The sequence below is a fragment of the Heptranchias perlo genome, chromosome 1 (genome assembly GCF_035084215.1).
Source record: "Heptranchias perlo isolate sHepPer1 chromosome 1, sHepPer1.hap1, whole genome shotgun sequence".
NCBI classification, from domain to species: Eukaryota; Metazoa; Chordata; class Chondrichthyes; order Hexanchiformes; family Hexanchidae; genus Heptranchias; species Heptranchias perlo.
Window position 1 is genome coordinate 184,897,326 of NC_090325.1, and position 27,295 is coordinate 184,924,620.

General features: G+C 43.0%; 1 protein-coding gene across 7 annotated transcripts in view; it reads right to left on the reverse strand.

Annotated features, from left to right (window-relative positions):
* sh2d4a (SH2 domain containing 4A) overlaps positions 1-27,295 on the reverse strand; it is a 42,836-nt gene that overhangs the window by 14,201 nt on the left and 1,340 nt on the right. For 3 of the 7 annotated variants that reach the window (XM_067994397.1, XM_067994395.1, XM_067994398.1), the window contains 5 exons: positions 26,331-26,557; positions 16,522-16,681; positions 12,260-12,425; positions 9,165-9,312; positions 2,273-2,474 (listed from right to left, as the gene is read on the reverse strand). In XM_067994397.1, the coding sequence (XP_067850498.1) occupies positions 2,273-2,474; positions 9,165-9,312; positions 12,260-12,425; positions 16,522-16,681; positions 26,331-26,496 (842 nt within the window). In that variant the 5' untranslated portion in view covers positions 26,497-26,557. Of the gene's footprint in view, positions 1-2,272; positions 2,475-9,164; positions 9,313-12,259; positions 12,426-16,521; positions 16,682-26,026; positions 26,106-26,330; positions 26,626-27,295 lie in introns of those variants that run through there. The other 4 variants (XM_067994393.1, XM_067994394.1, XM_067994396.1 and 1 more) reach the window with 2 other exon arrangements.

Here is a 27,295-nt window from a genome sequence, read left to right on the forward strand (position 1 = left end):
GGTTTCAGGTCGAAGACCTTTTGTCAGATCTGGAAGGTTTTAAAAAGAGTTAAAGTTTTTAAGCAAATACAGAGCCAGGGAAAGGTGGGGGGGGGGGGGTGGAGGGGAGGAAAAAACAAAAAGAGAAGGTCTGTGATAGGGTAGAGGGCACGAGTGATTAAATGACAAAAGGGCTGATGGTGCAAAGCAAGGAGGGTGGTAATGGGACAGGTTAAGAAACAAAAGATTGATCAGGAGTAGCTGTAAATGGCAGCAGCAGCACTAGCTGACTGAAAAAATGGGAGCAGTGGTTATGATCTGAAGTTATTGAAATCAATGTTGAGTCCGGAAGGTTGTAAAGTGCCTAAATGAAAGATGAGGTGCTGTTCATCGAGCTTACGTTGAGCTTCATTGGAACAGTGTAAGAGGTCAAGGACAGAGAGGTCAGAGTAGGAGTGGGAAGGGGAATTAAAATGGCAAGCGGCTGGCAGGTCAGGGTCACGCTTGTGGACAGAGTGGAGGTGTTCAGCAAAGCAATCACCCAGTCTGCGTTTGGTCTCCCCATTGTAGAGGAGACCGCATTGTATGCAGCAGATAACAGTGTACTAAATTGAAAGAAGTACAAGTAAATCGCTGTTTCGCCTGGAAGGAGTGTTTGGGGCCCTGGACGGTGGGAAGGGAAGAGGTGAAGGAGCAGGTGTTGCATCTCCTGCGCTCACACGGGAAGATGCCATGGGGAGGAGAGCGGATGTTGGAAGAGTGGACTCTGGTGGGAGCGGAGGGAGCAGTCCCTTTGGAAAGCTGAAAGGGGTGGGGTGGGGAAGATGTGTTTGGTGGTGGGATCACGCTGGAGGTGGCGGAAACGGTGGAGGATGATACATTGAATGTGGAGGCTGGTGGGTGGAAGATGAGGGCAAGGGGGACCCCATCATGGTTCTGGGTTCTACATTATAATGTTGAATAAGCACATAATCAAAGTACGCAATCGATGGGCAAAAATCAATAGGGAAATTTACAACCTTTGCTCCAACTCAAACTCACTCCTTATTTCACTGCAATTCCTGACTCAGAATTGCCACAGAATGTCCTTCTGAACCTGCCTAGTGAACACGACCCTTTGTCATTCAAAAATAATATAGTGCTATGCAGCTGCTCGTTTCAGATGGTCTTCTATTTTCCTCACTTGGCCCCTGACACACGTCTGCACTTTGTGGAGGAAACTGGTGATTATTCATCAGCCTTTCAGAGATTCCCAAACACGTATCTAAACACGCACTGCATTCCTTCCCACTGAGCCTATGGCAGGTTATCTTTCGCCCACTGAGCAAACAGCTGACGACTGGAGTGCAACGTCCAGTGTTCGGCCTCGCCGATCTTTCCTAGCTGCGAAAGCGGAACGCAGACTTCACAATAAATTAGTCAGGAGCACAAGACCTTCAAAGCCACCCACAACAGATTAAGTTTTGTTTGGAAACATGGTGGTGGAGTGAAACAGTAAACAGAGCCCAAGCACCTCCCGACTGTGTCAACATCTGACTGATATGGATGGATGTACACACGCGTACATGCACGCACACACACACCCCCCACCTACAATCAAAAGGCACTTTGGGGCAGCTCCTAATATCCACCTCAGTGGCATTAGTAGCGATCTGGGAACAGGTCTCCTAACCAGCAGCCTGTGGGCAATACATGGCAGGGAAAGAAAAGCAAAGGAAAATAAAACAAAAGGTGACTCTGCCCTCTGCCCTCTTTTTACATGTAGGAATTTTAAAAACTAGACTAGATTAGATCTGATTATGTACAGACTGAACCACCAGCATTCAGACACGACTCCCCCGAGAACTCATGATTAACAATAGTCCATTGCTACAATGCCGCATGCTGCACTCACCTCTCCTGCCAACGGGAGTCGGTAACCACTCTGAACTCGATCTACTCATGCTGGACCTCAACAAAAAAACAACTTTTCAGTACTGATAATATTTTAAGAACACACGTTGGGGGGTGGGGGGGGGGGGGGGGGGGGAAGATATTTTGACCAACAGGCAAGCTCTTGTGTTTTTTTTGAATCAACACAGGATAAGTTTGGTGAAGATAGCCCTCCAGCTCAATCGCTCTCATTCTTCTCGAATACCAAACGTTACTTGTATAAAAAGAATTAAACGTCCTGCCTATTCAATTGCGAACGACAGGACTTGAGATGTGTGGAGCTACAACAACGTTGTTTCAAAGGGCCGTCGCTAATCAATATCCATTATAATCGGGCCTTGTAGCTTCACAAACTGCTCACCTCACATCACACTCCTTTCGATTAACTGCGTGTCTACGTGGTGGGACGGGAGGCTTCACCGGAAGCTGGGGCTTTTGGAAATTCTGTGAAATTGCAGACACTTTCCCCCTCTCGATCGCCTTGAGAGAGAGACGTTTATAGTCATCTCGTGCCTGCTTAGCTATCGACCTTCTCCTTTCATCGGCTGCCTTGGATTTCCTTACTGCCGGAGAAAGCACATTAGAAATGAAGCTTGATTAGGAAGGTTTGTGTAGAACTTTAAAAAAAAATTCGTTCATGGGATGTGGGCGTCGCTGGCGAGGCCGGCATTTATTGCCCATCCCTAATTGCCCTTGAGAAAGTGGTGGTGAGCCGCCGCCTTCTTGAACCGCTGCAGTCAGTGTGGTGAAGGTTCTCCCACAACTGCGAAGGTCAGTTGTCGCAAGATCTCCCTCAGTCGGATGCAATGTGGCAAACTGCAACATCAGCAAGGTGGAGAATCTCACTTCAACGTCACAAACAAAAATCTTTTCTGCACCAGTCAAAATGAAACTCTCTCTTGGTGCATGGCTCACTCTTCAGATATCAAGAGTAGAGACAGTCCAAATCAAACCAAGAGCAACTGGGAAGAGACAACATAAAATCCTGCACGATTAAGAAAAAGTGTATAATTTAACCCTTACATCAGCAGCTCGTCATTTTTAAAAAGGAAAAACTTCAAGATATCACTCGCCCTCCTACACAAATAGAAAACCATCAAGGAAAATGGGAAACCGAAAGCTGCAGTGATTTTACGCACATCTTTTCCCCTCAACAATCGAGGTTCAAGTTCAAATCAGGAATGGAGGATTTTAATTTTGGCTGTTTCTAAAGAATATTTGGAAATGTAGAAATGCTCATTCACTGGCCGCCTACAGCCCTACAGTTGGTGCATTACAAAGTCTTAAACTCTACCCCACAATTGCCTAGTCCCGACTTAAACTGATGCTGGAAGAAGACTTATAAAAAAAATAAAAACTGACATTTATTTATGTCCTCAGGATGTCCCAAAGTGCTTTAGAGCCAATGAAGTACTTCTGAAGTCATGCAGACAAATGCGAGAGTCAATTTGTACACAAGGACCCACAAACAGAAATGAGGTAATGAGCAGATAATCTGTTTTAGGTGTTGCTTGAGGGATCAAATATTGGCCAGGATACCAGGAGAACTTTCTGCTCTTCTTTGAAATAGTGCCATGGGATCTTTCACATCTACCTGACGATCCATTCGAAAGATGGTAGCTCTGACAGTGCAGCACTCCCTCAGTACTGCACTGCAATGTCAGCCTAGATTACGTGTTCAAGTATTTGGAATGGGGCTTGAACCCACAACCTTCTGACACGGAGGGGAATGTGGTACCACTGAGCCAAGCGGGCACCCCAGCTGGTCTTTACAAAAAAAAACTAAGTGCACACATGCCATGCATTTTCCTTCTGCGCTAGCTCTCAAGAGCCCCAAGGCCACTGTGGGATTGAAAACTAACTGAACATAACTCACAAAAAGAGCAACTGTGTGATGACAGTCAGGACTAGTCTGGTGATCAGTAACCATAGTAACATCACGAGTGGGCAACAGAGCAAACGTACATCATTTCACAGTTTTGCTTCTCCTAATTTGGTCAGCATTCCATAATTTAGTATATTATAGGCCCACTTTATATACTGGTCTTAATATTTTCACAAGGAATCAGTGCAATTTCCCATTTTACTCCAGTATATTTGAAAGTTAGCTACAAATGGCTGGGACACCTACCCACCTTCTCCAAATTCCAATGTGGTGTCTGCCTGCCTCCAAGTCACTTCAGCATAACCTGTGGCTGTCCACACCAGCAACCACAGCCTTTGATTAAGGGATAAGATCTGCCGAGCTTTAGCAAAACTAAACTTCTAATTAAGTTTTGAAACCCAGAAATCTTTTGTTCCTTCTCCAAAATTGGATATAAAAGGGAGAGAACAGAGTACATTGGAAAAGTGAATGCATGTTGGCAGGGCAAGAGGAAAAAGTAGGCTGGGGGGTGGGGAGAAAGAAAGAGAAAAGAGAGAAAGAAAAGAGAGAAATTCTGATGGCCACATTTATAATGGGAACTCCCTATATAAACTTGTACAATGCAAATACATCTTCCCTCCAGTGGAAAAAGTTCACAGGAATTGAAGGGAGACAATATTTTTACTATGTTACATAGATATAATTAAAAAACTTCATGTGTCAAAAAAAACTTTTACATCTCCAGTAAACTTCATAACTTTTAGCTGGACACTTCAGTGATTTATAACAGTCAATAGCTAGAAACTAGATCCTCTTCAGGTCAAAAATAAATGCAGCCTTTGATCTATCCTCATAACACTTACAAAAATCTCTCACTGAGGCCCCATCTGCCCTCTCAAGTGGGTGTAAAAGATCCCATGGCACTATTTGAAGAAGAGCAGGAAAGTTCTCCCAATATCCTAGGCTATATTTATCTTTCACCCACCATCATTAGAACAGATTATCTGGTCATGTATCACATTGCTGTCTGTGGGACATTTTTAGCTGCTGCGTTTCCCCACACTTTAAAAAAAGTACTAAGTTGGCTGTAAAGCGTCTTGGGGTCACGAAAAGCATCTTATAAATGCAAGTTCTTTCCTTGCCCAAGAAATAAAGACCAATTTTCAGAAATTAACGATCAGACACTTGACCGCTTCAGTCCGTTTAAAAAGAATAATCTGGAAAACATTACTGAGATGCAACAGTAAAAGAACAATTGTTCCCCAAGTAGAAGGATGGTGTTATTTTAAACTGTAATTAAGTTTCCAGCGTGAGATGAGAGGAGAACATCCTTTATGTTATTAACTTTCAAATAAAATCATGAACAGGTTAAGCTTGAAAGCCGCTGCGTTTTCCTACATTACCAGTGACTACACTTCAAAAAAGCACTTCACTGACTGTAAAACGCTTTGGGATGTCCTGGGGTTGTGAAAGGCGCTATACAAATGCAAGTTCTTTCTTCCACTGAACCTCCTAGATTGTAAACTGCAGAGGTTGGATTTCACTCAGCTTCAAGGAAGACTATTTAATCTTTTAAAATGATGCTATTTTCTTTTATATTTGTATAACCTCAGCCCCATTAAGATGTAAAAATCACAATTTTGCTAAACTATGATAAATCATATTGCTACAAATTCAAAGCAAAATCAACTCTTCAGTTGACCTTTGCTATACAAACGTGCCTAATTACTCAGTTAAAACTGCAAATTTTATAAAGTTTGATATGTTTAAGTCACAAAATTCATACATGACAATCAAAGTTGAGAGATTTAGAGAACATAGTTTTTTGCAGACCTCTTCAAGACATACACAGGATATAAACACTTCTGTCCTTGCATACTACACTCTAATGTAAAACAAATACAAACTATAAAGCAATTCACAGTATAGGTTTGAACTTTGCCTGACACCAGAAAAGTGGCCTGTTCTCTTCATTAGGACTCAGTTTAAAAGCTGCACTGTTCTACAGTTGAAAGCAACATATGCTAGCTAGGAGAAATCTCTTGGGTCTTTGTAGCTTTGCCTCTGGTCAAAGTGATCCAATCATTGCCTTGTGGTTAGTCAAGGTAGCAGTCAGGATTTTGCCTAAATGCAGAGAGTGCCTTAGGCAATATGTTGCTGTTTAATGTGCTGATCAAAGCTCCTTTGCTGGAAGACTGACCAGGTACAAATGCCTGACGCCCACCCCCACCCCAAGGAGGTAGGTTTTTGGTGCCAAGGCTCTGTCAATATCCTCTAGCTCTTACTTTTGACACTGGCTACAAATCAATGCGCAAGTTCAACTCTCTTCAATCTACATGATCACTTTTCAGCATTCACGACCAGTCTTGAAGACTTAATCGCAAGAAAATGCCAAATGCATTGTTGAGGGTTGGGTATTGCTGGAAAGGCCCACCACCAGAATGTGGGACTTAGATCCACTTGCTGCCAGTCAGTGCAATTGGCGAGGACGCTCCAGTAGGATTTTAATTAGAATACCAAATTAATGCATGTCTCGATGAACATGGAAAACAAAACTCAGATAATGGTGTACTGATGGCAATATTACAACAAAAACAGAACTGAAAAAAAAACCATAGGAAAGACATTAGCTGCCAGATAAATAGGGCCATGATTTGTGAAGATACTAACAGTTGAACCAGAAAACATCAAAGCTTTGGCTCTGCTTAACATTGACTCAGAGGTCAGAGTTTTCTCATGCCTCACATGCATTGGTCTTAACCCTCAGTGAACCACATGCAAATCCTGAACTATTTTCGGTGGTGTATCAATACAGAACCACAGAGAAGTTATGTTAAACTTGTATAGAACCTTGGTTAGACCACACTTGGGAGTACTGTGCACAGTTCTGGTCTCCATATTATAAAATGGACATAGAGGCACTGGAGAAGGTGCAAAAAAGATTCACAAGGATGATACCAGAACTGAGAATATACTTATTTGAAAAGGTTGAACAGGCTGGGGCTCTTTTCTCTAGAAAAGAGAAGGCTGAGGGGTGAAAGGGTTTGTTAGAGTATACGTAGAGAAAATGTTTCCACTTGTGTGGGTGCTCAAAACTAGAGGTCATAAATAAATCCAATAGGGAATTCAGGAGAAACTTCTTTACCCAAAGAGTGGTAAGAATATGGAACGCGCTACCACAAATTCAGGCGAATAGCACAGATGTATTTAAGGGGAAGCTAGATAAGCACATGAGGGAGAAAAGAATAGAAGGATGTGCTGATAGTGTTAGATGAAGAAGGTTGGGAGTAGGCTCGTGTGGAGCATAAATGCCGGCATAGACCAGATGGGTCTAATGTAACTTTATGATGCAAATCCTGAACTACTTTCAATGGAGCATTAATACAGAACCACACTGATTCAAATCCTGAACTATTTTCCAATGGTGTATCAATACAAAACCGCACCGATTCAAATCCTGCACTAATCAATAGATCCCCTTCTTTGCAAACCTTCCTGCAGACAGGTTTTGGAGCTTGAATTTTCAACTGAAGTGGAGCAGTACAAGTGACTGCAATTCTAGAACAAGTTCTTATGTAAATCCCAGGACCTTTATGACTACATACAAGATTTTGCAGCAGTCACCAATGGACCACTGCTTTCTTTGTATGTGGAGGAGGAACAAATAAGGAACGAGCATTAAAAGTCCTACTGTAGTTGAATAGAAACCATCATCACCACATTAACCAGTGTTGAAATTAGCTGTGGGAAAAATATCACAGCCTTTTCTAATCTGTGATCAGGTAGGAGCTAGATGGCACGGCTGAACTTTGCTACTGTAAAATCAGTTGATGTGGAGATGAAGGTTATTGCAATGGCACCTTTTGCTATACTGCAAACTTACTGCTCTTTCACAACCGAATACTGCGTCCAGCAGTAGATTTTCGTTTAACACTTCTACTCCAATTCACCATAAATCCACCCTTTCCATCCACGTACACTCTGCATTCCCTTTATTGCTGCCTTACGAATCCTCCTTTTAATTGGAAGGCAGATCACTGGTTTGACTGCTCTGTGCTCAACCGATAGGAGACCTGCTTTTTGAGAGAGCAGTTTGATGAAGGCTCAGGGTTTCCCTCAAGAAAGGCTGTGTCTCCGTGGTCAATGAGGCAGCTGGAAATATGAGCTGGGAGATGTTGATGTGAATCAAGACTCCAAGCCCAGAACCATAGTTAGAATCTGAAGACACCCCTCCAAGTGGATTATTTTCAATCTACAAGTTTACAATAAGAAATCCTCTGGCAACCAGACTGCCACACATGAACAGGAACCCCAAATACTGAAGTTTTTTTTTTTAAGGCTCTAATGTAGGGATTAATCTTTCCTGCTGTTTTCAGAAGACCGTGTGCTGTGGTTTTATGTACCTTACCCCACTTTTTGTCCAAGGTCATTCATGCACTATCTGGTATGCCTCTCGCTGAATCCAACAGGTCCCAGATGTGTATCATCTATCACATATCTTCTTGCCATTACAATTCCAGAGATTGGGAGCCTCCTTGGTTTCTGCCTTTGATAAATAGACTGAAAAAACTAAAGGCTAATGCACAACAAGGCAGGTCCATGACAAGTTGGCTCATAGCTCCTGAATGACTTGTTAAGAACATAAGAAATAGGAACGGGTGTAGGCCATATGGCCCCTCAAGCCTGCAATAAGATCATGGCTGATCATCTACCTCAACACCACTTTCACATCCTATCCCTATATCCCTTATTATCCAAAAATATATCGATGTCAGTCTTGAATATACTGAACGACTAAGCATCCACAGCCCTCTGGGGTAGAGAATTCCAAAGATTCACAGCTCTCTGAGTGAAGAAATGTTTCCTCGTCTCAGTCTTAAATGGACGACTCCTTATCCTGAGACTATGACCTCTAGTTCTAGACTCTCCTGCCAGAGGAAACAGCTTCACAGCATCTACCCTGTCAAGCCTCTAAGAATTTTATATGTTTCAATGTGATCACCTTTCATTCTTCTAAACTCCAGAGAATATAGGCTCATTCTACTTAACTTCTCCTCATTGATTCCTGGGATGAGAGGGTTTTCCAATCTAGTGAACCTTCATTGCACCCCCTTTAAGGCAAGTATATCCTTCCTTGGGTAAGGGGACCAAAACTGTACACAGTACTCCAGGTGTAGTCTCACCAGAGCCCTAAATAATTGCAGCAAGACCGCCTTACTCCAACCCCCTTGCAATAAAGGCTAACATACCATTTGACTACCTAATTGCTTGCTGAACCTGCATGTTAACTTTTTGTGATTCGTGTACAAGGACGCCCAAATCCTGCTGACTACCAACATTGCCTAGTCTCTCACCTTTTAAAATGTTATTTGGAGTAACTTGTACTTACAACTCTCCCGCCATTCTGGATCTTCCTTTTCATTCTTTTGCACCATTTCTTGAGCTTCCTTCAAGTTAATGTACAACTGCTGGGTTCTCTCCTCTTCCAGATGCCTGATCTCCTCTTCTTGTCTCCTGCGTTCTTCCTCCTCTTTTTGCTTTATAACAGATGAATTCCGTTACTTATTGAGACCATCCAATAATGTGTTTCATATTTAAAACCAGCTTTTTGTAGCAAAATTAGTTCCTGCTCCTAACATTTTATTCAAATACAATTCAGGAAAAAGAGCTCTTTGTGCTATTAAATAGCACACGATAAAATAGCATCAATACTGTACAGGCATCACAATATCATTCTAATCAAATAACCAAGAACAAGCACCAAGATATAACACAAATCATCGAGTGACATCCACAATACTTAACCCTAAAGTCCAATGGCCAGTTGGTTATGCACTTCCCGATCTTAGGAGTTACATTTATTCTCTCACATTTCTCAATGCTCACAAGTCAGTTATTTTTACATTTAAAAAATAAACCTAATTCTGGCAACTGCCACAGGGCATTAACATTTCTCTTCACTACTCAAGAAACTGTATGTGGAACACAAAGGAAAGCATAAGATCAAAGTGCCGTGCGGGAAAATTGGAAAGAAGTATTATTTAAAAGGATGTGCAGATGTAATTTGACTGGAGGGCTTCAGGACTGTTGGACTGAAGGCCAAAATTAAGATGCTAGGTCTTAAGATTTCCATTCAGAATTTCTCTTGACCAAGGGCAAGATTTTAAATCTGTGTCACTTAAGAACAGGCTTGCGTTACATTTGGTGGCAATTTTTTAATATATATATATATATATATATATATATATATATATATAAATAAAAGAACCACGCTCCAATTCCCCTCAATTTGCTGCAACAGGTCTCTTGTAACCTCCTGAATGATACAGCCGTTATTTCCTCGCCCTCTTCCTTGCCGATCCCTCCGACATGCTCCTGCACAAACATCACACACACCACAATCTTAGATGAAAGCAGCTGTTTGCTTGGTTCACATTATTATTGAATAATATTATGAATCTCAAACTCTAAATATTAACGCAGATTTCAACATTGGAATTTAAAGTATCCATTTTAGGACAAGCCTTTGAAGTTAATTATGAGGGAGCTGGATCAATAAAGGAAAAAAAAAATCAATAAAAATGAACAACAGACAGGGAGGTTACTCCACTGGCACATAAACGTACTGAGGAACTCTAAAGGGTTAAATATTTATCCTGTTTCAACAAGCTATCTCTCAGAACAGCCTGCTATTCCGGTCACCAACTTGGCTTCAGGGCCACATATGGTACTTAATTCACCTTTGTGACGTCTGCTATGCTGTTGATGGGCACTGGGGCCACTAAAGAACCCCTGAGCTTTTACTCATCATCTTATGGCTAGGTTTTGAAGGAATCAAATGCGGTGACAATTGAGAACCTGTGGTCTGACAAAATAAAACGGTTCCTGGATCTTACCTGGTGAAAGATTAGTGATTTGGTTGTGTGCAGATAAGCAAAGATGCCTTCGGAAACATTTAGGCATAAATAAAAGTAACTTGAAATTTTATTAGGGCAAGACCCCAAGATAAAAATAGACCCAGTCTTACCACTGAATTGCAATTTACTATTACTGCGTTACTATATAGTGTGCAGTTCAGTAAACAAACCTCACAGCAAACTTCATACAAGGAGGTCAAAGTTCCCGTGAAAAGAAATAAGCATAAGGTAGGTAAGGTAAGGCATCTTCATTTGTTTATGGCCTTGAGACAACAGAAATACTCCTACTTTTATTTATGAGGGGTAACTAAATGGAGCAACATGCCATATTAAAAAGCAATTTCCAGTGGCTCTCTAATAGGGGACAAAGGGAAGGAAATGACATTCAGTCTAACATTTCTGGAAGAGCATTTTAGAAACAAGGCTGCAAACAGATGATATACAAATTACAAATCCATAAATAAAACTCGTAAAAAATTGCTAATCAATGTTTTCTTTCGGACTAAACATGAAGCGTAATAATGTCAACATTTGCGTGATTCTAAATATTAATACACCTTCCATTTTCTGTTCTGTAATTAACTACATTTCAGTCATCCTGCAGAATATCCAGGTTATTGAAGGCGAGCTGAAGCACCTATTGTCCAAACGACTCCCCCAATTTAGAAATGAACGCACGTCTCAGGAGAAATTTGTCGACAGATTAGTAAAAAAGCTTTCATTTTCCTACTGTTGGAGACCCTCGAATCAGGCCTCCCTCCCTGTGCGGCCTCCGTAACCAATCATAAGTGAAACCAAATCTCAGCTTGTTACCATCACTGTCGCTCTCCCTCCCTCCTTCCTCCAATGTCACGGCAGAGGCTGGGAACTCGGCATTTGGGGAACCACAGGAACAAACCTGCAAATGGAACTTTTAGCGGAGCACTACGGGCATTGGGCGGTTGAGAGGAGCGTCAAAATGCATGTATTCAGCCACGGGCACGTTAACCTTGATCAGAACAGCAGAGAGATAAAAAATGCTTCTACTACTAGACTTCATAGTCTTAAATCTCCACCAAGTGAATCCTGTGGAACGGAGATGAAAACAGCGTCAGGCTTGGCTGCCGTGCCTCCCTTGGGCAAATAGCCGGCCAAGACCCACTGTCTAAGCTTCCACAAGGACATACTTAGGCAAGGTGCCCCTGCATGAATAGGCAGACGCGGAAGAGAAAGGGGGAACTAGACAGTGTTGGTCACATCTTTGGTATTCTACAGATGGACAGATTCTGGCCGGTTGGGGGAGTCCAAAAAAAGTACTAAGCTAAGTTCCTGCTCCTGATTACTACCCAATGTCTCCTGCTGGACAGTGCAAGAGTGCTGATATCAGGTAAGGGATAAGATCAGACAGAGTGGTGACGCCCTGCTCATTCCAACAGACTTTTCATACCCACTGCCTGTACTCAAAACTCCACAATGGCCATGTGGAACTATGTCCCTGTAGGAATAGTCACCATGAAGAGAGGGGGGCAGAGGAGAAAATTGGACTTAGAAGGAAAGAAGAGGGGGAGTGGAGTGCAGTGCAGTTTACCTTTAGTTCCATTTGGATTTGCTCATGTTCAGCAGCTGCTTTTGTGGCCTGCTCTGCTTCTGCTTTCTTCTCAACCTCTTTCTGTCTCAAGGTATCCTTGACACCCTTTTCCTCCCTCTTAAGTGAGACGGAGAATCTTCGAATCAATTCCTTTTCTTTCTCCTTCCTGTCCAACAAAGAGCTTATTAAAAAAAAAAGCATACACTGGAACCCTGTTGTGTTGGCAATTGATTGCTCCTCTAATCTGCAATAGCTCAGATAGTTGAGCCATCCAGGCCAGGAAGGTTCTAGGTTCAAATCCAAGTCTGATCTGGGACAGACTTCCAGAAGGTACCATTACTGGTCTCAGCACCGATGGTTTAGGCAGTGGAAAACCAGCCAGGACCCCGCTCCTTCTGGCCACCGCTGCTGGAAGTGCATGGGTGCGGGCATCAAGCAAGGACACAAGGAGCTCGGCTGCATTATTCCCACATGATTGAATAGTCAAACTAACGTGCACACATTAATCATGACTTAGGCAAGGTTTTGGAGGGTGCCCGACACGCACAGACCTGTACTCCAACAAGAAGTCAACATCTCGAGGACACAACTGGTAGGGAAAAATCAGCAAGAAGTTTATACTTCAAGTGCCAGGATATGCCACACGCAGCTACTGCTAGTGACCCCACCAGAGTTCACCAGATGTGCTCAGAATGTATTAAATGTAATAAAAACAGAAAATGCTGGAAATACTCAGCAAGTCAGGCAGCATCTGTGGAGAAAGAAACAAGAGTTAACGTTTCAGGTCGATGACCTTTCGTCAGAACCGTTTGTATTAAATGTACATGAGTTCGATTAACGTGCAGTAAAATTAAACTCAAAAGCTCGGAGTCCAAGCACACAATCCAACCACAGGAATCTACTGTCCGTTTGGAGCTTTGGGAAGACACCACAAGTAACAATGATGAGAAATCTATGTATTGTTAACCAAGAGACAGGGGTGGGCGCATGTTTCAAGGCTACAACACATCTCAGTTCAGGGGGGCCCTGAAATCTTGCCAGGATACGCCTGCCCACAGCCACCACCACTGGCCCCACCGAAGTTCACGAGGTTAGGGAGCATGGCCAGGAGAAGGCGGCGTTTGGTAATATGGGGCTTGCCCAAAGACACCAGAAACACTGACAGTAGCCAGCTCTTTTGGTGAGGGGGGGGGGGGGGGGGGGGAAGAGAAATTGGTGGCTCTTATTTTCCCTTTCCCCAAAGATCTGTGTGCCCCTCTACCTCCCTTACATAAAGGGCTGCTTCAATCCACCCCCCCACCAAAAAAAAAATTCGCCCCTGACTTTCTGGGGCCTCCTTTCAGCCCAGTATACTTTGTTACACGTTCTGGCACCAATCAAACCCTGGGTGCCGATTGAGGGCTATGGAGTGAGAACTCTCAATCAAGGGAATCTCCTCCCCTAACAGGAGACCCTGCAGGGGGTGGGTGGAAGCTGTGCTTCCGAAAGACCATCCCAGAAACATCAGCACAAGGCTGGGACCTGGTGTAACTTCACCACAGTAGAGATTGTGGCTGTTCTGGCAGACTCCTGCTGGTCTTGTGCTGGGAGTCAACTGGAACGGCTGTGGATTTTCGGGGCCACAATAATGTTTATGGCCTTATGTGAGCCTCTTGGTAAGTTATGGCCTTTGGACACCCCACTAGCCAAGATTTATTGTCACAGGACATTAATGGCTAGACATATATCGACCAGGTTTGGGGGGTGGGGGAAAAAAAGAGAGAAAAACAAATATGACTTTACAGCCATCGTGATTTAAGCTGAGCATTTCCTTCATGTTCAATCTTAAGCTTCCAACGGGACTAGTTGCTAGTTTTTCTCACACACACACACACACTTTGGGAGAAAGAGCGGAGGGGGCGCCAGGAAAACCATCCCCCCCACAGGCATGCCAGCAGGCGGGAGGGCACTGGAGATGCGTCTGAAGTGGTGCATGCCCACACAAGTGAGGTGCCCTCCCACTGACGCTGCAAAGCACAGCAGTGTCAGTGACATCAGGCACCATTGGGATCATGACCCCAGCAATTTTGGAGCCTCAGACTTAGTCACTTTCGTGAGCATGGCCGAGTCAATAGCAGGGGGAAAAAAAGCAAACAGACCAATTGAGACCTTGAGCTACATCACTGGATAAGCTTTCTGGCAGCTGGTTCAAAGTGACACTGATTATTATCATTTATGACAAGGTCAACTCTCCCTGCTGTACGAAAATGTGGAAAAGGAAGAGAGTTGGACAGATTGCAAAATGGAAAGGGGATTTTTTTAAATCAATTTTTAAAAAGAAAACACAGATCATTTCAAAAATGTATGAATGTTAATTATTAATAACAGCATCTAACCACAGGGAAAAAAAAGCCATGTTATTCAGTCAAAACAGGAAATGCATCGCAGGTTATTCAGCATCTGGAAGGGGGGAAAGAAAATTGATTTTGAGCTTTGGAACTATGATCTAACTCAAAGAGTTAACTTCTCCTCCCTGTCAGATATTGGCCTCTGTATTTTCACGGTTTTCAATATCCGTGCAGCGTTTGGCAGATACAGGCCCGAGGACATGACAGACATGAAATATAGTCCATTAAGGTGAGCAGAAGATGCTTTGATCCACAGTTAACAGTTTTGAAAGGCTCAATTCAAAATACTGGAATTAGTGACCTCAAAACCAGTTGCCATAACTGGTAACCAATTCAACTATTTCACAATCAGATGCTTACACTGGTACCAATCAAGGGCAGTACAAGCCAGCTGAATGGTAATTCATTAAAGTAAAACAAAAATAAAATAGTTGAAGTTGAGTTGTTTTTGTATCTTCACTCGCTTCCCCTTGGAGAAGTGTGTGATGTAACGGAAGGATTCGCAGGCTGATTTAACAGTCTGACAGGCCTCGATGTAAGCACTCCTTCCATGGCCATAACCATCTTTATACTAGTCGATAGGGTGGTTAGCTCTATATGGCGGGAGGGTTTTATGGGCTCCCACAACCCATATGCTGGATGTCAGTCGAGAATTCAGAGCCAGAGCTCTGGTCTCCACTCACCGGGACTGTCTGGAGCAGGGTTCAAACCCTGCACCTTCTAGGAATACCAACCAAACGGAATCAAATCCAAGAGCAGGACAGCCTTGCACCTACAATTATAACTAAAATGCAGCACTGACTTCATATTAATATTGAAGTGCAAACACGCTGGCTCCATCATTGGATGCCTTCATCTATAAGTAGCATCACCAGGTCAATACCAGAACTGCTTTCAATAAGGATGTTTTTCCTCTGCATGTGTGAAATACAATAGAGTTTGTTTTGGGGATTGGATTCATACAAGATGAGCAGAGAGATTTTTTTTGCAAAGCCTAAGTTCTTTGATGTACCGAGATCGGAGTAATACAGGGCAGATGGTGGAGAATTATAACTGTTGACTTTCATGTAGGACCAAAAATGAAAGTATTTGCGGTTCAGATTTTTCACGGTTTCATTTGTACGACATTGAAGTTTGGATTAGAACACAATCGACTCAGACTAAATTATTCCCCTTCTTCCCCCACCCCCATCCTTCAGGATTTTCCAAGCCATGCACCATTACCTAGCTTCGACAGCAGGCTGGTGACCAGCCAACAGGGAATATTGAGACAGTGGCGAAGAATGACCCAGCCACATATTTTTAATGTCAGCAGGACATTAACTTCACATTCTACTGCCACTGCACAACAACCCAGTCAGGCTGTCCTAGCAACAGGATCCTACATCCAGATGCTCACCAGTGCAGTGCATCAATATATCATCCTGCTTTGAGACTGGACCACTATAACTCTTCTATTTGAACCCGTATACGGAATTAATTGCCTCAAGATGTAGAACCTCTTCCCACTTTGGAATACTTTTATTAACTCGTTGTTGATGTGCTAAATATGGTGCATCTTTGACCCCAAACTGAAATGGGTTTTTACAGGTTATTCAAAAGTCTTAGACATGACATATAAAAACCTATTCAAAAGTCTTAGACATGACATATAAAAACCGTAGCTTCCATCTTAGGCCAAAATCACAAGCAGCATGGTAAGATTCTTGATATACAGACACCAGTCCACAATCTACTGTAGTTTTTTGCCTTTTGAGGACAGCTGAAAGGGCCTTTTGCACTGCAGGTCTGATTTTCATATCCAGTCACTAAAAGCTGTAAATAAGAATGTTGTTACTGCACAATGCTAGAAGGCAAAAAAAACACATTCCATACCTCAGTTCTCCGGCCTCTTTTTGAGCCTGTTGCCGTGCTCTCTCTGCAATTATTTCATCACAGATTTGGTCGTAGCGTTTGTCTCCTGGGCCATCACCCATTACCCAGACCCAAACCTCGTTATCCGCTGCCAGCAACCAGTTGACTGATTTCCCATTCTCTGTACGTGGAGGGAGAGAGTTTGAATTTTATTTTAAATATTTGCTAAAGAAAGCAGTTCTGTGTCTTTGCTAATTAGAGATTTTTGAAGAACTGTGCCCTGAAGTCTTTTAGTAGTTCTGCTCCTCAAATTAATTGCGACAGCTAAATGCACCGAGTCTACCAACGTGCAGGGCGTGCCAACATGCAGGCTATGCCAACACGCAGGGTGCACTGGGCGTACCGACACGCAGGTTATGCCGGTGTGCTGGGCGTACCAATGCACAGGTTGTGCCAATAAAGATTGTGCCACTCTAGCATGATGCATATTTACATTGATGATCACCAGATACAGCTAGCTACATAGGGGAGGGCAGAAATAACAAAGTCTGTTCGAGAAAGAGAACACCTTTCCTCAACCTAAATGAGTTCCTTTTTCAAAAGAGTTGAATTTTGAAGCAAATAAAAACTCTCTATTTTGTTGGCAGTTAAAAAAGTGTAAACATTCTAATTATTGGCAGTTGTGAGACAGAGATAGAGAGCAGCAGATCAAGAGATAGTGTCTTTCTTCATCTTAACTTGATTTTTTAAAAAAAGTTGAATTTTGAAAGCAAATAAAACCTCTGAGGGAAACAAACAGGAGGGGAGGATGGAAACAAATTAAGGGTGAAGAGGGCCTTTGGTCTCTCACCACCAGTCTTGAGGAGGGGGTGGTGGTGAGGGGAGTGAGTAGGAGTGCATAGAGATTTAACGGCGGGGTAAATGGCACTGGAGCGAAGGGGGAGCAGAGGATACAGGATTTAACCAGGTAATTCAAAGGGGAAGAGATAGGCGTAGTGATGGGGATGAGAGGTGGTAGGAAGGACCGCGCCTAGGGATCACAATGGAAGTGAAGTGGGGAGGGGGGGGGGGGGGGAAACATGACGATGGGGGAGGGGATGGGAAGGTAGCCACTGAGAGCTGCAGACCACATTGTCCCCACCAGCTCGCCACATCACCCACCACCTCGCTTTCATTTTTCCTTTCACGTGGGAGGTGGTGGGCGGCGTGAAAAGGAGCTGTTGAGAACTTATAGGCTGCATTTGACAATAGCGACTGCAGGGAAAATGTGCCCTCAGAGCCATGCCCCACCGTCCACTCCCACCCACAAAAAGGGGAAAATTAGAGACTGAAGAAGTTTCCAGCTTGGTAATCGCTCCCAAGGATCCAGTATTTACGTGTGTTTAGGACAGTAATGGAAGTTTTTGAGACAACCATTAAAGGGCAGTACTGTTTGTCCCAAGTAGTACACAATAAAGTTCATATTCTCTATCTTAGTTTTCACTGAAGGAACAGCCGGAACTTCACCTGCTAACGCCAGTCTTTAATGAATTCGCAATACCCTGACCTTACCAGACGTCCACACTCGTGCCAGGGCTGACTGATAGCTAACAGGTGCAGAATCTGACTCTGTCAGCCATGGCTCAGTTGGTAGCATTCTCGCCTCTGAGTCAGAAGATAATGGGTTCAATTCCCACTCCAGAGGTTTGAGCACTAAATCCAGGCTGACAATTCAATGCAGTACTGAGAGAGTACTGCACTGCTTGAGGTGCCGTCTTTCAGATGAGATGTTAGGGCAGACGGAGCCTCGGTTTTTCAGGTGGACATAAAAGATCCCATGGCACTATTTTGAAGAGCAGGGAAGTTCTCACCTGTGTCTTGGCCAATATTTATCCCTCAACCAGCATCAATCATCACATTGCTGATTGTGAGACCTTGGTGTGCGCAAATTGTCTGCCATGTTTCCTACATTACAACAATGACTACATTTCAAAAGTACTTAATTGGCTGTGAAGCACTTTAGGACGCCATGAGGCCATGAAAGACGCTGTATAAAGCCAAGTTCATTCTTTATTTTTATCTTTTTCTCTGCCCCCTCCCCATCAAAACTCAAGGCCCTGCTGACAGATCAGTTAACTCAACATCAATGAATCAAACTTAGTGACTATGTGGTTCACCCACAGACCAGGTGCTGTGCTGGCATATTCAACTATCGCCAATGAAGGCTTCACTTGTCCCTATTTGAGATTTTCACGCCGCACTGGGCAATTTCAGTCCAAATGGAAAATTGCATAGCACCGTACCACAAGTCTTTATTTAACATCAGTTTCTGATTAAATTGCATACTGAGTCAAGCAACGCTATGTAAACTGCACATGAAATGATGGTTTTGGCAGCAAGAAGGCAAACTCCCCCTTTACAGCTTTCTTCGCATCAGAGGAAGAGTTGGGAGTTCTACAACTTGCTGCTTATTTTGATAAAAGCGGTACCAAAACACCGACAGCTCTGTCTTTAAAGCTTTTGCTTGGACAGGTTTTTCTGTGGTTTCATTTTCCGAGGAAACTAATTTTTGTTTAATTATATAAAACACGCAAAGTTTCCAATCACAGAAACTTCATCCTGTCTACTCTCCTCCCCCCACCCCAGAAGGTAACAGAGGAACTACGATGTTCAAAGCTTCACTTAAAACTCCACTTTGCACCAGATTTGGTGCAGGATAAACTTTTTCTCTGGTTGCACTTAGAAAAACCAGGACAGGTTGAATATGGAGGTTTTCAATTAGGACTAATCAGTTTTTAAAAAAAAATTACAAAACAATTCCAGATGGTAAATCAAGGCCGATATTATAAATTGGACTTGCCGTTATATACCTGTGTGTCGGCACTCTACTTATAAGATGACCCCCTCCTCAAAACAATCCCTGCAGTCCTCTTTTAAGACAGTGGACAACCATACAAAGCTGCTGAGCACCAAATTTCTCAGCTGGTGCCCACAACTATATTTCCTGTGTTATGTCATTTTAAAAAGCTTTTAATCTGGTCTGCCCTCCAGGGTAGTAATATTTAAATGGAAACTCGCTCCCCAGTCCTGGCTCCACTGATTTTAAATCTTCTCTCCCCCGTATAGATTCTGCAGGGCTGTCTTTGGTTTTCAAAATCAGGAGTTGGGAGCCTCGAGTGATTTGAGAGCGAGGGTCGCCACTCAAATATCACAGCAATGGAGGAGCGGAGCAAAAAACAAAGCATTTGCTCTTAATTTGCCCCAAAAGTCACTCCTATTGAACAAATGAAGAAATGAGAAAAGAATTCAGGCCACCTGCAGCAGGTACATTAAGGTGAAGCATGGCCCTGGGGTGTGTAGCTAATTGAGAAACGTCGAGTGGAGCAGAACTGACAGCAGCAACAGGTGAAAGGAATTTGGTGCCATTCTTCCTGCACTTTATTTAGAAGGCATCTCTCCTCCCAAATCCAGTCTGAGCTCCCACTTCTGATTCTAAATCAAAGACAACTCGGGAAGGGTAGACATAAGGGAGAGGGAGTAGCAGGAGCCAGGAGAGAGCTGCTATTTAAATATCACAATGCTGGAAGAGCAGAGCGGACCAGCAGCCAGCAGGATCCCCAATTTGTGCAGGAACTACCCCGCAAGGAGAGAAATCAGCCAGCAGGAAAACTTGAGCAAGGATAAGGTCAGAGGATAAAAATGACCTTCTACTTTTAACCCAAAGAGGACATAAATTGAACATCTTATATACAAATACGGTACTTTTCGGTTTTGCTGTAGCCTTATTGAAAAGGTACATCTTTTATGCGAGAACATGTTGAAAATGTTTACAAGGAAGATAGTGATCCGATAAAGGATAATCCATTTGGGACTGTTCGGCCTAGCGAGTTAGCACACTCCAACCTTTCACCTCCAAGGCCCGGGTTTAAATCTAGCCCAGACCAATGAGATGAAAACTCCCCTAAATTAGCAAAAGAACGATTAAAATATCAATTTACTCCTGTCCATCATTCTATTGACTTTGTATGAGCAATATTTTTGTTCAAACATTGAATGCGAATGGGTTCCAGGATATTTGCTTCAAGAAGTTACAAAATTAACATTAAAGGGGAGGGGAAGGGAGGAAAGAACAAAAGGGAAGGTCTGTGATAGGGTAGAGGGCACGAGTGATTAAATGAGAAAAAGGGATGATGGTGCAAGGTGAGGAGGGTGGTAATGGGGCAGGTTAAGAAACAAAAGATCGATCAGGAGTAGCTGTAAATGGCAGCAGCAGAATCATTACCAGCACTAGCTGACCTAAAAAATGGGAGCGGAGATTACGATCTGAAGTTATTGAAATCAATGTTGAGTCAGGAAGGTTGTAAAGTGCCTAAACAAAAGATGAGGTGCTGTTCCTCGAGCTTATGTTGAGCTTCACTGGAACAGTTTAAGGGGCTGAGGACAGAGAAGTCAGAGTGGGAGTGGGAAGGGGAATTAAAAGGGCAAGCAACCGGCAGGTTAGGGTCACGCATGCGGACTGAGCGGAGGTGTTCAGCAAACTGATCACCCAATCTGCGTTGGGTCTCCCCATCGTGGAGGAGACCACATCGTGAGCAGCGAATACAGTATATTAAACTGAAAGAAGTACAAGTAAATCACTGTTTCACCTGGGAGGACTGTTTGGGGCCCTGGACGGTGGGCCCCAAACATTCCTTCTGGACTCAACATTGATGTCAATAACTTCAGATCATAACCACTGCTCCCATTTTTTCGGTCAGCTAGTGCTGGTAATGGTTCTGATGCTGCCATTTACAGCTACTCCTGATCGATCTTTTGTTTCTTAACCTGTCCCTTTACCACCTTTCTTGCCTTGCACCATCATCCCTTTTGTCATTTAATCACTCGTGCCCTCTACCCTATCATAGACTTTCCCTTTTGTTCTTCCCCCCTCCCCCTTTCCTTGACTCTGTACTTGCTCAAAAGCTTTAACTCTTTTAACATCTTCCAGTTCTGATGAAAGGTCTTCGACCTGAAACGTCAACTCTGTTTCTTTCTCCACAGATGCTGCCTCACTTGCTGAGCTTCTCCAGCACTCTCTGTTTTATTACAGATATGGTGTGGCCACTGAGGCTCTCTTTAGTGAGACTTTCCCTCCAGAAGGGCAGCATGAGAGGAATTCCACAGCAGCCTCAATAATGTTCCCTTTCCAATTCTACATTAACATGAACATTGTACAGACACCTCTGCCGTTGGAGGTGACCTTAGGTGGGTCACATTAAGTGACGTACTTTAATATCAAGGCAAAGGTTATCCAGACTACCGTGTTGCTAAATACCACAACACCATACATTTATATAGTGCCTTTAATGTAGAAAAATGTCCCATGGCACTTCACAGAAGCTCAATCAGACAAATATTAAGAGGGGTAACTCAAAGCTTGGTTAAAGAGGTGGGTTTTAAGGACCATATTTAAAAGAGAAGTTGGAAAAGCAGAGGGATTTAGGGAGGGAATTCCAGAACATGGGGCCTAGACAGCTGAATGGTTGGATGGGAGGGGGACGCGCAAGAGGGCACAATCGGAGGAATGCAGAGTTCTTGAGGGGGGGATGTAAAGCTGGAGGAGGTTACAGAGATAGGCCGTGAAGGGATGTTAAGGAAGTAGTAGCAGGACATTTGGAGACTCATAATACAATCAAGGAGAGTCAACATGGTTTTATGAAGGGGAAATCATGTCTGACAAATTTATTAGAGTTCTTTGAGGAAGTAACGGTCAGGGTGGATAAAGGGGAACCAATGGATGCAATATATTTGGATTTCCAAAAGGCATTTGATAAGGTGCCACATAAAAGATTACTGCACAAGGTAAGAGCTCAAGGTTTTGGGGGTAATATACTGGCATGGATGGAGGATTGGCTAACTAACAGAAAACAAAGTCGGGATAAAAGGGTCATTTTCAAAATGGCAATCTGTTACTAGTGTGGTGCCGCAGGGATCAGTGCTGGGGCCTCAACTATTCACAATATATATCAATGACTTGGATGAAGGAACAATTTTGCTGATGATACAAAGATAGGTGGAAAAGCAAGTTGCGATGAGGACACAAAGTGTCTGTAAAGGGATATTGACAGGTTAAGCGAATGGGTAAAAATTTGGCAGATGGAATATAATGTGGGAAAATGTGAAGTCATCCACTTTGGAACGAAAAATAAAAAGCAAAATATTATTTGAATGGAGAAATACTACAAAATGCTGCGGTACAGAGGGATCTGGGTGTCCTCGTACACGAGGGTGGAAGTAGGCGGTCTTCGTGATGGGGAGGATATGGGGTCAGAAGCTCAGCTGGGAGTCAAATAGGACACGAAGGCTGCGGACGGTCTGGTTCAACCGAGACCAGATACTCCATTTGGAAAGATTGTCAATGGAAACCCCTCCAGAATGAAGTCAACAGTGAATCAGGAAGATGCCAAAACGCGATCGCTCGTGTGATAGAGAAAAAAAAAAGTGATGTTATAAACAACACAGCTGGTCTGCAAGTGAACAGCTGAAAGTTGGAATTCTTTAAATTGAGTCATGTTTTCTTCTGACAGTTCTGCTCAAAAGCAGAACGTTGCACAAGGCAAACCTTTTCAATTCATTCCATTATAGATTTTCTACCACACCGACAAATGGAGATTAGCACAAGGGGTAGCCGTGGGCTATCAGGCACAACGGAAGATTGGGAAGACTAGTGATCATAGATCGTAGATCATAGAATCTTACAGCACAGAAGGAGGCTATTCAGCCCTTCGTGTCTGTGCCAGTTCTTTGAAAGAGCTATCCAATTAGTTCCAATTTCCTTTTGAAAGTTACTATTGAATTTGCTTCCACCACCCTTTCAGGCAGTGCATTCCAGAGCTAATAACTCGCTGCATTAAAAAAATTCTCATCTTCCCCCGGTTCTTTTGCCAATTATGTTAAATCTGTGTCCTCTAGTTACTGACCCTCTTGCCAGTGGAAATTTCTCCCTGTCAACTATCAAAACCCTTCATAATTTTGAACACCTCTATTAAATATCCCCTTAATCTTCTCTGCTCTAAGGAGAACAATCCCAGCTTCTCTAGCCTTTTCACATAACAGAAGTCCCTCATCCCTGGTACCATTCTAGTAAATCTGCTCCACACCCACTCCAAGGTGTGGAGCAGATTAACCAGTGATTTATAAAAATTGAGCATAACTTCCTTGCTTTTGTACTCTATGCCTTTATTTATAAAGTCAAGGATCCTGAATGCTTTTTTAACAGCGTTATCAACTAGTCCTACCACCTTCAAAGATTTGTGTATGTGAACCCCCAGGTCTCTGTTCCTGCGCCTCCTTTAAAAGTGATGGGCTGAAAACATCAGTGTATCAAAACCACTGTATAGGCCACCCAACGCTGATGAGATGTGCTGTTTCCGACAGCAGCACTTTTTGTGTCATATATGTATTTTACAACTTGAAGTATTGGTTGTGTTGATCTATCAATAGTCATACCCATTGCCTTGTGCTGAGATAGACTTAATAAAGAGTGATTCACATTATCTGTCTGGGAATCTTTACATGCTTGATGGTGAAATATTTGATACCAGTGATTATTTTCTAACTCCTATTCTTTTCTGAGTTTTACATTCCTTTATGCCATGCAACGTTCCCTTGGTGAGACAACCAAGAGCCCAAATGCAACCGCATTGGAAATCGCAAGTGTGAACTATCACACTGTTCACTAGCAGCACCTTGAAGCTGTTTAGTATGTGACAGACTTAACACTAACATTGTCTGCAGATAAATCAGTCCCCCCCCCTCTTCCTGGGCATAAAGAGCCCATGTATTGTTCTATATGTATAAATGCGTAGGCTTCAAGGAGCTCTTGAAACATTTGCCTGAGGAAGGAGGAAATCTCCGAAAGCTTGTGAATTTAAAATAAAATTGCTGGACTATAACTTGGTGTTGTAAAATTCTTTACAATTGGGCATAAAGACCCTCACTGGACTCCCACAGCTCACTAACAGATTTTAACATTTGTATAATGATGCTAAACGTTTAGCGGGTTACCAAATACAGGGGCAGGTATAAAATGTCCACACTTGGCAAATGGACTCGCCCGCACAACACCAGTCATGCCACCCAGCTGCTCCCTGCTTTTCCATGATACATCAGGCACATTCGACTACAGGTTGGAGCATTCACTGCGATCAACTCCTGAACAGAGTTGTCAAAAATCTCTTCCAACTTCAGTAACTTCCGTCTGCAGCTTTGCCCTCATCCAAACCTTCGTATCAAATTCTTTAGCAAGGTGCATCCCGTTTACATTATGTGTCAGGTTTGAAAGATCCCACTGCCTAACTGTTTGAAACAAGTATAAAACACAGGCGGGCAGTACCATATTCCAACTAACCCAGAGGATGGTGCCCGACATTGGACTTCCAGAGAAATGTGTGTTTGCATCCATAAATCCAATTGGGATTTTTTGGATCCAGTACTTCCCTACAGAAGGGGAAAAATAAGTGTGAGGGCCATCTCTGGATACTCAAACACACCTCTTTCACTGGGAGAAGACAGGAGAAATAATAAACTACTGTTTTTTTTTAAAAAAAAAGAGAAAAGAATTGCTGAGCAGCATCATTGTTTCTTTAACTCAGCGCCCCAAAGGGGGTGAGTGGGACAAGAGAGGAAGGTGAAGATGAAAAATGGTTACTTGATCAACCAAACTTTGAATCTTTGCAGTCACACCCAAAGACGTTAAGTCTACCTTTTAGATGCTGCTGGACTTGATGAATTTTTCCTGCATTTTACACAGGAATGTCCAGGATTGGAAACCATCCCTGCAGCCCATCTGGCCAGTTCCACTGTTGGGAAATCTTATACCCCACAATCCCCCTCACATCCCTCTGTCAAATGTTCCTCCAGGAACTTATCAAATGCTCTTGAATTTGCTGATCCAATAATTTGCTGATCCATTCAGCCCCACTGTCTCCCTGGGCAGTCCATTCCATGCATTCGCCACCATCTAGAGTTAAATCTTTTCACCCTCCCTCTTCTAAGTTTCAAGCTTTGCTCTTGCAGATTTCTAATATTTGCATCATTTTTAAAAACCCAAACTTTTTGATCTCACTTCATGGAATGATGTGGAGATGCCGGTGATGGACTGGGGTTAACAATTGTAAACAATTTTACAACACCAAGTTATAGTCCAACGATTTTATTTTTAATCCCACAAGCTTTCGGGGGCTTTCCCCTTCCTCAGGCGGTGTGGAAATGACAATTTCGATTCGAAATTGTCATTTCCACACCGCCTGAGGAAGGGGAAAGCCCCCGAAAGCTTGTGGGATTAAAAATAAAATCGTTGGACTATAACTTGGTGTTGTAAAATTGTTTACAATTCATGGAATGATGCAGCACAGAAGGAGGCCATTCGGCCTATGCCTGCTCTTTGAAAGAGCTATCCAATTAGTCCCACTCCCCCGCTCTTTCCCCATCGCCCTACCAATTTTTCCCCTTCGAGTATTTATCCAATTCCCCTTTGAAAGTTATTATTGAAACTGCTTCCACCAACCTTTCAGGTAGTGCATTCCAGATAATGATAACTTGCCGTGTAAAAAATGTCTCCTCATCTCCCCTCTGGTTCTTTTGCCAATCACCTTAAATCTGTGTCCTCTGGTTATCGACCCTTCTGCCATTGGAAACAGTTTATCTTTATTTACTCTATCAGAACCCTTCATGATTTTGAACACCTCTATTAAATCTCCCCTTAACGTTCTCTGCTCGAAGGAGAACAACCTTAAAAAATGCAATACACTGTACAAAATTTTTGTTTAAAAAGCATTTTGTCTTTAGTGACAACACAAACATGAACTTACTTGTTGCAGGCTTTCTTTCCTCCTGCTCCAGTTTTTCTTCCTTTTCCTTCCACCTTCGAATCTGTTCCTGTCTCATTTTAAAAAACAGTATCTGCTTTTGTTCTTCATTTAGTTCAGCCAGAAGCTCTGGTTCAATGTACATGGTCTCCAATATCTGCTGCAGCATTCTCACAGTTTTGTTCTTTTACCAGCTCCTTAAACTTCAAAACCAAACCCAAGGTCACAGCCTATCGAACGAATGAGAAAAGCAGCTGGAGTAACTCAAAGTGTAATTAGTGCTTCCTGCTCCTGTCACCTAAAGAGGGGAAAAACAGGGTGTAGTCAACCAACCAACATTTTCTTCCTTCTTCCCCCAAATAGAAATGTAAAGCTGGGGTCGGCAGGGGGGTCAAAGTAATGCAAAAAATATTCTAAACGCAAGCGCGTAAATGTCATCAAATCAAAGTGGTTACTGAAAAAAAAATCAAAGCTACCACTGTGCAGTGAAACTCCAACACAGTGTGCAATGCATTTATGGGATTCAAGGGAAAACTCAATTTCTTACAAATTAAGTGTCATCAGGAGAAGCAGGGAGGAAAAATAGGACAGTCACCCCAGTCAGCTCATTCACATCTCCTAAAAGGTGTGTAAAAAGGGCTTCGGCAGATACCTAGGGGTACGCCTGTCCTCTCAAGGGGTCAGCCTTGGCTCTAAATCATAAGGTCGTGGGTTCAAGCCCCACTCCAGAGCACATAATCTAGGCTGATAGTGCAGCACTCCCTCCGTACTGCACTGAAATATCGGAAGAGCCATCTTTCAGATGAGACATTAAACCCACAAACTTTTGACTTGAGGGGCTGAATGGCCTGCCCCTGTTCCTCTGTTAACTGTGTATCATTTACATAACATTCACTGAAATAATTGCTAGACAATTCCACTGATAGGAATCATTTCTTCCAAAACCACAATACATCCAATGAATCATT